This window comes from Pollachius pollachius (genome assembly GCF_949987615.1).
Source record: "Pollachius pollachius genome assembly, chromosome: 7".
Taxonomy (NCBI): domain Eukaryota; kingdom Metazoa; phylum Chordata; class Actinopteri; order Gadiformes; family Gadidae; genus Pollachius; species Pollachius pollachius.
In genome coordinates this window covers 15,767,840-15,777,823 of record NC_136940.1, presented here as the reverse complement: position 1 = coordinate 15,777,823, position 9,984 = coordinate 15,767,840, and the positions used below count along the sequence as shown (strand labels likewise).

General features: G+C 45.9%; 1 protein-coding gene across 1 annotated transcript; it reads right to left on the bottom strand.

The window, feature by feature from the left end:
• Nucleotides 1-3,030: 3,030 nt before the first annotated feature.
• On the bottom strand, nt 3,031-3,501 carry LOC307078280 (uncharacterized protein; the record flags this gene model as incomplete). The annotated part of the gene is made up of 1 exon (XM_079740024.1): nt 3,031-3,501. The coding sequence occupies one exon, from the start codon at nt 3,499-3,501 to the stop codon at nt 3,031-3,033; it is 471 nt and encodes a 156-aa protein (XP_079596150.1).
• Between the last annotated feature and the right edge of the window lie 6,483 nt (nt 3,502-9,984).

Below are 9,984 nucleotides of genomic sequence, written 5' to 3'. Positions count from 1 at the left end.
AAAGGTAAAACGGGTCAAAGGGCACGTGCCTACAATGTTATTTGCATTTGTTATTTTCTTTAAGGGTTTTCTAGTACACGGGTACTGACTTAACCATAGCACAAATACATGTGTATTTGTTATACCTTTATTTGGTTGTCCTGGACATATCATTTGATAACATTTTATAAGCATTTCAAATATACATTGTTTCTGAGGAAATATCAGTACAGCTCATAGTGTGTGAGTTAAGTAATTCCACAGTGGAGGCACCGTGCTATTATTTCTTGATTCTTTCATTCTAATTACATACGCCTGTATTGATAACATCTATTGGTAAACAGGAGATTTAGCCAACTCACCATCAACTGCTAAGCACTCAGGATCCTGTTATTTAAAACGCCAGGAAGTGGTTACATCCTGATATGGGAATGTTAAGTGCTGTTGTGGCGCACACGTGTTCGCCCGTTTGTTCGTATATATTTGCATAGACGTGTTAATATTAGCGCGGTTCATGCATAAAACCCTTTAAGTTAACGTAAAGATGTGTTGTACCGTATGTGTTTGTGTTAAGACGCTAAATGGTTAATGTTGCATATGTATAGGTAATAGTAGATGTGAGCATTTTACACAGTAAAGTGGTAAATTAGTGCTGATTATAAAGACATGTAATGTCACATCCTGGTCTTAAAAGCCAATGTATTCAGATTTGCTATTTGATTAATTAGACTATTATTTATGTGTTAATCCTGTATAAAATACATTGCTATGGGTTTTGTATGACAATTGTAATTGAAACTCATTCTAATGTGAATATATATTCTACATTTAACCTAAAGATGATTTATAAAACAAATGCAATTCCTGAAAGAAAATGTGAAATAAATATTGTTATATCCTTACTTCTTCACATAAACACGGACAACGACGTTGCGTTAACTGTTTATTAAGCCACCATGGCACGTGAACAGTGGTAACAACCGAGAGGGACTTCCGCCAGAATATTACCCAGAATACCCCGGTGCTTTATAACTACGGAATCATAGTAAGCCCAAAATACACAACATCAACTCCCCTCTTACAAAGAACATGCTTTTGTGAAATAACCATAAATTATATAACATTGTAGATGTCTAACACATCAACCATTAAACAGTTATGAATAACGTAAAATTTACGATACAGATTTTCTCTAAATAGCTACCTAGGGGCGAGGGTGAACTACCTCAGTTCCCTGACCATACCCACGGGGATTATTCTGCCCCAGCAACTTGGGTCAGTCACTAACTAAATCTCTACAAGTCCATGCGAGCAGGAGGCCGTCGCTCTCTGGTACGGTATCTATTCTCCGAAGACACATTAATCTCATGGTCTTCCAAAGGTGAGCTTGATGCAGGTGCTACTGTAAGGGGCGGTCTCTCAGCGTCTGCTACAGCCGTATTCTCCAATGGAACAGTTGTCTCTGGTGCAGTTGGGTCCTGCACTTGTGAGGGTAAATGAACCGGTGTAGTGACAGGTGCATCTGGAAAATTCCCCAGTACCGGCACCGCTGGCACTGACGGAGTCTGCAGGACTTGATCAACGAGTCTTCGCCAAACACTATCAGCTGTCTCGACTGTGTAAGACACCGGACCAGTTTGTGCAATAACAGTGGCGGGAATCCATTTAGGTTCGCCACGGTAGTTCCTTACCAGCACAGATTCTCCTGCGGTGAAAACTCTTTCTTTGCCCTTCTGTTCTCTGTACCCAACCTGTTTCTCTTGTTGACTTTGGACAACGTCCTTCACCGATGAGGGTTTTAAGAGGTCAAAGGTGGTGCGCAGGTCTCTCTTTAGCATTAGGCTAGCAGGAGAAGTCTTGGTGGTTGCATGTGCACTGTTGCGGTAGGTCAGCAGGAAGATATGCAGTCTCTGATGTAGTGTTCCTTGTCCCTGTGATGATTTCAAAGCATGCTTCATGGTCTGAATGAACCTTTCAGTGAGACCATTCGTCGCGGGATGGTAAGGAGCTGACTTAATGTGTTGAACTCCATTAGCTTGTAGGAACCCGGCCATTTCCTGTGAGACAAATTGGGGTCCATTGTCAGAGACTAGCTGTGCAGGAGATCCAAACCGACTAAACATTTCCCCCAAACTTCTCAATAGTCTTCTCTGCTGTGGTAGATCTCATGATAGCCACCGCCGTCCATTTACTGTGTGCATCAACAGCGATAAGAAACATTCTGTCCTCAAATGGTCCCGCAAAATCAATATGCACACGCTGCCATGGTCCTTGTGGAAACTCCCAGGGGTGAAGAGGTGCGGGGGGAGGTTTGTTTCTGACTTTTTGGCATGATGAACAGCTTTTGGCAAGCTCCTCAATTTGGCTATAAATTTTAGGCCACCAAAAGTAGCTTCTTGCTATTTCTTTCATACATACTATTCCACTGTGTCCCGAATGTAGCTGTTGCAGCACTTTTGTGCGAAGTGACAAGGGAATGACAACCTTCCTCCCCCACATCAAACACCCAGACTGGACAGACAGCTCCAACCTCCTTCCGAGGAAAGGTTTCAAGTTTGTGTCATCACCAGCAAGACGACCCTTGACAATGATATCCATCACAGCAGACAACTCCGGGTCATTTCGTGTCTCCTTCTTAACCTGTACAGCTGAAACAGGTGCTTTTTCTACCTCCCTAAAGTAGAATATGTCCACTGTGTTAGACTCCGGCTTCGTGACAGGCAGTGGCAGCCTAGATAAACCATGCGCATTGCAGTCGGAGTCTGCCTTCCGATATTTGATGTCATATGTATGTGCTGACAACAACAAAGCCCACCGCTGCAGTCGGGAAGCGGCGAGCGATGGTATACCTGTGTGTGGACCAAGGATGGTTGTGAGGGGTCTGTGGTCAGTTAGGAGTGTAAACCGTCTCCCATATAGGTACTGATGAAACTTCCGAACTCCGAACACAATGCTCAGTGCCTCCCGTTCTAGCTGAGCATAATTAGACTCTGCCTTGTTTAATGTCCTTTGGGCATTAAACAAGTGGTGAGGAAAAGCATTGGCTTTTCCTCACCACTTAAGTGATGGGTTAAAGTGAGTCAGGACCTCGGACAACGTCAGCACCATTTTAGCCTTTTCAAAAGCCTCCTGACAGCCAGCCGTCCACTTCCAATTTTTATCCTGGCGTAGCAGTTCGTGCAGCGGTCGTAGCAGCGAAGATAAATTGGGGATGAAGCGCCCGTAGTAGTTCAACAGTCCTAAGAAGGATCGTAGCTGGCTGACGTTCTGGGGCGGAGGTGCATCCACGACTGCTGCTAGCTTGGATGGTGCAGTGTGTAGCCAATCTGCATTAATTACATGCCCCAGATATTCCACTGATGGTCGGAAGAAGTCACATTTCTCCTTACGGACTCTCAAGCCGTAGTTCTTCAGTCTTTGGAGGGTAGCGTCCAAGTTGACCAGATGTTCATCATCACTAGTGCACAAGATATCGTTGAGGTAGCACTGTACCCCTGGCAATCCGCTGAGGATCTGATCCATCGCCCGTTGAAAGAGTGCTGGGGCTAAGGTGATGCCAAAAGGTAGTCTGCAGTATCTAAAAAGTCCCTTATGTGTGTTGATGGTCAACATTTCACGTGAATGTTCTTCCACATGCATTTGTAGGTAAGCCTGACTGAGATCTATCTTGCGGAATTTTTTACCCCCACTTAGCCCAGAAAACAAGTCATCAATTAGGGATTAAGCGTTACTTTAAAGTCTCCACAGGTCCGAATTCCGCCGTCTTTTTTTGGTACCGGAACGATGGGCGTGGCCCATTCACTGATCGTCACAGGCTCCAAAACGCCTTTCTTGACCAGGGCATCCAGGTCCGCTTCCACCTTGGTTCGGATTGCATATGGCACTGGTCTAGCTTTCATGAACACAGGCTTGGAGTCAGCTTTGACATGTAACTTCACAGTTATATCCTTCATGCTACCTAATTCGTCACGGAAAACCTCTGCGTTTTTCTCCAGTATCTCCTGTAGGGGAGTGAGACTGTGTGACAGCTTCCTTACCACCTGCCAGTCAAGACGAATTTCACGTAGCCATGCACGTCCCATTATAGCAGGATGATTCCCCTTGGTCACATAGACTGGAAGCTTTTTTGTTTGTCCGTTGTGGATTACAGTCACATCTGTCATCCCTTCCATGTGCACTCGATGTACGGTATATGCTTTAAACACAGTGTCTGATGGCCGCAGTGGAAGGTGCCTCATGTATTTCTTGTACAGTTTGTGCGACAGTAATGATGCTTTAGAACCCGTGTCTATCTGCATTTTTACTGAGTGCCCTTCCAACTGTGGCTCAGCCCAGTAGCCATCTGAGCTCCCATCCACACTCATTATCCGCACAGTATTTACTTCTTCTGAAGAGGAATCACTCCTCTCATTTTTATGCTGGACTGTGCGCACATGTCTTTTGTGTTTGTATTTGACATTGTCTCTTTTGTTCTCTATCTTTGAGCTTGTGCCTGTGCTCGTATTCCTTCTGCATGCCCCTTCTACGTGGCCCTTTTTTCCACATTCTTGACAGTCCAACTCTTTAGCCCAGCCTGTCGCTGAAAGGTGTCCAGATTTACTACAGCGAAAACATGGCCCTTGTACGTATGTTTTATCACTGACGAGTTGGTGTACTCTTCCTGTAGCATTTAGTTGTTGGGCTTCCTTTGATGCCATTTCCATTGTCACACTAACATTTATGGCTTTTTCCAGCGTCAATGTACTTTCTGTGAGCAATCTCTTCTGTGCTGCTTCATTTCTCAGTCCACATACCAGCCTGTCCCTTAGTGTGTCATTTAACACATCCCCAAACTCACAGTGTTCAGCCAACTTGCGTAGGGCTGCCATAAACATAGTGACAGACTCACCCTCTTCCTGGCCACGTTTGTGAAATCTGAATCTTTCTGCAATTACCAGGGGTTTGGGTGAAAGGTGGTTTGTCAGTATATCCACTATTTCCTCGTATGTTTTACTGCCTGGCTTTACTGGTTGTAGCAAATCTCGCAGCAGGTTAAACGTTTTTGTTCCCATTATACTCAAAAAATTGGGCACAAGTTTCTCATCTGTTATTCCATTAGCCACGGCAAAGTAGCCAAAACGCTCTGTATATGAGCTCCATTGCTCGATGCTCTCATCAAAGGTGCCGATTGAGCCAATAATTGCAGCCATTTTAAGCCCCTTGCTATAAGTGCTGCTTCCCCCTCAAATAAAACTCACGATGTCATAGATTGTCCGTTGTTCCCTCCAGCTGACTTGTCCGGAGCACACCCCGCGCGCTGAAGTCGGCAGTCATGCGAATCAGTGGGAAACAGAGAACTCAGAAAACTCCACTTCTAGTAGACAACACGCGCCGGTTCAGACGTCCTCGTCGCCAGTTTTGTTATATCCTTACTTCTTCACTTAAACACGGACAACAACGTTGCGTTAACTGTTTATTAAGCCACCATGGCACGTGAACAGTGGTAACAACCGAGAGGGACTTCCGCCAGAATATCACCCAGAATACCCCAGTGCTTTATAACTACGGAATCATAGAAAGCCCAAAATACACAACAAATATAACCACAGAGACTTCCAACGAATGAAGAAGCTGTTGCCCTGTTTCCTCCTTTTTTCCTGATTTTCAGGAGTATTATCTGTTAGAACGGTGCTGCCGCTGCGGTACCCGTTACAGATTTTTGGTGGCCATTACGGGTACGGCAACAGCTGCGCAGGCTACAAGCACAACCAGACTCAACCAACAACTGACTGAAGCTGACACGTCTTCAGTCCATGCAGCTGGTGGAAGATTGGGTGTGATGACCACAGTGCTCCCCCTCATCCGCTGATCGCGAAGAGACAACAACCCACTTCATTCAACAAGCAACGTCGATGGCCTTCACCATCCTGAACACCTGTGAGGAATGGAAAGCTGAGACCATGCTTGACGTGCCGAGCAATGCCGTGAACAGAGGGTGAAAGAGATACCTGGAAGAGAGATCATCCGTGAGGAAGAGGGAAAATCAGTCATGGCAGACAATGAGAGAAAAAGCTTGATCTGGAGCATCAAGAAGAATCTGCTCACTCTGATATCTGATGAACTTTTTCAATTGGCTTCAAGTGTTGGTGCTGTGCCAGGTAAGGATCCATCCACGCTTCGGGTTAAAGATGAAGAGAGTTGCTTCGAATACCTTTTGGCTTTCATGAACTGTGAGACTTTGGTAGAGTCCGAGGATTCAGGTAGGACAGTTTTGCTAGAGCTTATGATGATACTGTGAATGATGTGATTCAGAGTCGTGTTACTGAAACTGTAGTCAATGGTGTTGTACAAAAGGTGTTATCAGAACCAAATGATAATGTGAGAACAGATCAGCTAAATGCAAACACAGATAATAATGCAACTAGTGTCCCTGATATGAATGCAACTCACAAGACCACAGTTAGCATGGCTGAAGCTTCAACAGTCACTAATACAATATCCTCCACAACAGGCACTTCTGTTGAAACTACACAGAATAATGACACAGAGTTACTGTTACGTGCGTGGTTGTTTTCCTGTGTTCTCTGTAGGTCTCACGCCATTGGCTGTTCCACCACCATCGTCCAACCCCCTGTCCAATTTGGGAGCTGTCTGATGGCCAATCAGTGTCATCAGGCCTTGATAACCTGCACCTGCCTGTCTCCATTGTAACACGCCATTGTCTGCCTGTTTGTTGGCTGTGTCATGCTGTTGCCTTTGTTTTTGAGATGCCATAGGGGTTTAGGTGAATAGGTAAGATACCCTTGGGTGTACACTACCATCACGTAGTTTTCCTCTGTTATCACATCAGGTTAGAAGCGGGGCCACCCTCTGTATGTATTAGCTAGGTTGTATGTGTGCACTAGTTAGTTGTCACTTTATCTTGTTTTCTTTGATTTGGCTCCGCTTATAGTTCCCTATTCCCCTTGGCGGAATGCTCGCCAAATAAATATACCTATGTAACTAGTTTGCTGTTGTGCCATGCGTTATTGTTCTCCCAGTCAGTCCAACAGTAACATGTGTTATGGTTCCCTTACTTCCCCCCTAGACGTAGCAAGCGAACATCCTGGAGCCGTAACATATTTGGGGGCTCATCCGGGATACTCATTGTAGGACTCCACGTCAGGATGGCTGTGAGTTGTTCGGTGCAGGTGTGCGCATAGAGTAGCTGGTTTGTGTGTATAGGATAGGCAGTAGTTGTTTTGTAGGGCTCGTTAGGGAGGCTTTTGATTTGGGTGTCTTTTTGGCTGATCCGTCTATGGATCGGATTGACAGATGCCGGAAGGCTGATTTATATGCCATAGCGGATCATTTTGAGTTTCCAGTTCAGGGGGCCCTGATCAAAGCGAGACTTAAGGAGTGTGTCGTGAAAATGCTGGTGGACAAGGAGGTGCTTGGTGTGACAGCGGCTTCTCCTTGTAGTGATGCCAGTGTGGACATGCAGGCTGGGGCAGAGGCTATGCCATGCTCTACCTTACCGCGTTTTAATCCATTGTCACCTACTTTATCAATGTCGTCTCAGGACGCCCGTCTGAAAGTAAGGTTGGCCCACTTGAATATGGAGGCGCAGGAGAGAGAGGCAAGCTGAGCGTGAGCACCAACTGGAGATTCAACGGATTGAGGCAGAGAAGGAGGTGAAGCTACGGAGGTTGGAATTGGAGGCTGCAAGTGCGGCACGTTCACCCCAAACCACCCTCTCTTCTCCACTAGCAAGCTCATTTCGCACATTGGATGTGACTAAACAAATGGCTTTGGTTCCGCAGTTCCGGGAATCGGAAGTCGATCCTTATTTTGGTGTGTTTGAACGCATCACAGTTTCTATGAAGTGGCCTAAAGAGGTGTGGCCCCTCTTGCTTCAGTGTAAACTATCTGGTAAAGCTCAAGAGGTGTTGGCGTCCATTTCGTTGGAGGACAGTCTAGATTACGAAATTGTTAAAACCATTGTTCTTCGTGCGTATGAGTTAGTGCCTGAGGCATATAGACAAAAGTTTAGGAGTTGCAAAAAGTCTCCTGATCGTACTTTCATGGAGTTTGCTCGAGAGAAGGCCACCTTGTTAGATCGGTGGTGCACCGCCTCTAAAACTACAGATTCTTCCTCTCTTCGAGAATTAGTCCTGCTGGAGGAATTTAAGAATAGTATATCCGAATGAATAGTAACATACTTGAATGAGCAAAAAGTGATGTCACTGTCCCAGGCAGCTGTGTTAGCGGACGAGTTTGTACTGACCCACAAGCCCGCTCATGTGTTCTCTACCTCTCCCACCACTCAGTTTCGCAAGTCAGTTTCGCTTCCTTTACGCTCTAGGGAACTTGGCCATTTAATTGCTGACTGTCAGCTTCGTATGAGAAATCATCTACCGCCCGTTCAACAACCAAAGGGGGTTGGATTGATAAGTACAGTTTCTCACTCTGTGGCAGTTATGCCGAATGTGTGCGTTTCTGACCTTCCTGACCCCAGCTACAAACCATTCATCTTGAGTGGTCTCGTGTCACTGACCGGTGATCTAAAGGACCAGAAAAAGGTTCAGATTCTCCGAGACACTGGGGCGGCCCAGTCGTTTATTCTCTCTGATGTAGTGCCATTGTCAGGTGATTCATTCTGTGGTTCCAGTGTTTTGGTTCAGGGCATAGAGATGGGGTTTGTGCCAGTCCCCTTGCACCTGGTACATTTAAAATGTGATTTGGTCAGTGGAATTTTCAAAGTCGGGGTACGTCATAACCTGCCGGTAAAAGGCGTTCAGTTTATCATGGGCAATGATATTGCTGGAGGCAGAGTACTGCCTATGTTGGAGGTATTGGACTGTCCCGAAGCTAACGCTGTGGATGAGTTAGCCGAGAGATTCCCTGGGATTTTTCCAGTGGGTGCTGTTACACGGGCGCAGTCCCGACCATTGAGTGATGTGGTTGACCTATCCGACTCCTTTCTTGTCCCAGTAGGGGACACAAATGAGGTTACTGGTGCTACCCCTGTGCCCCCTCCACAGCCTGATAAGAACATTGCCGTTGAGTGTGCTGGCCTTAGTCTCGACCCATTACCTCTACCGATAACTCGATAAGCTGGTTGCGATGCAAAAGATAGATTCTACACTGGAGCAGTATTATGTGAAGGCTGTTACTCCGGGTGGTGATGTCGACGGTAAGGTGGGTTACTTCCTAGATAATGCTCTTCTCATGCGTAAGTGGACTTCATCTCTTGATTCAGAAAGTGACTGGAGTGTGATCTATCAGATTGTAGTACCTGTTGCATATCGACAGGATATTCTATCACTTGCTCATAGTCACGTATGGTCTGGTCATTTAGGTATCACAAAAACCTACGACAGGATTCTAAGGCACTTCTTTTGGCCAGGTCTGAAACGTGATGTAGCTGCATTCTGCCGTACTTGTCACACCTGTCAGGTCACACGAAAACCAAACCAGGTTATTCCACCCACTCCTCTCTGTCCGATACCCGTGTTAGGTGAGCCTTTTGAGCATGTGTTAGTTGATTGTGTTATTCCATTGCCTAAGTCTAGGACTGGTAAGCAGTTTTTAATGACCATTATGTGTGTTGCTACACGTTATCCCGAGGCTATTCCCCTTCGGAAAATCACTGCTCAGGCAGCAGTCAAGGCTTTGATTAAGTTTTTCTCGACGTTTGGGCTCCCGAAAGTTGTGCAAACTGATCAAGGAACTAATTTCCTTTCTAACCTTTTTGAGCAGGTATTGACATCTTTGTCTATTACACATAGAGTTTCCCGTGCCTACCACCCTGAGTCTCAAGGTGCCCTCGAACGTTGGCACCAAACGCTTAAATCCATACTGCGAAAGTACTGTCTCGAGACCGGGAGGGACTTGGATGAGGGTGTTCCTTTTGCCTTGTTTGCGGTTCGTGAGATCGTTCAGGAGTCCTTAGGGTTTAGTCCGGCAGACCTTGTTTTGGAGACACGGTACGCGGCCCTCTCAGAGTTCTGAAAGACCAGCTTAGCTCGGGTAGTGCTTCTTCTC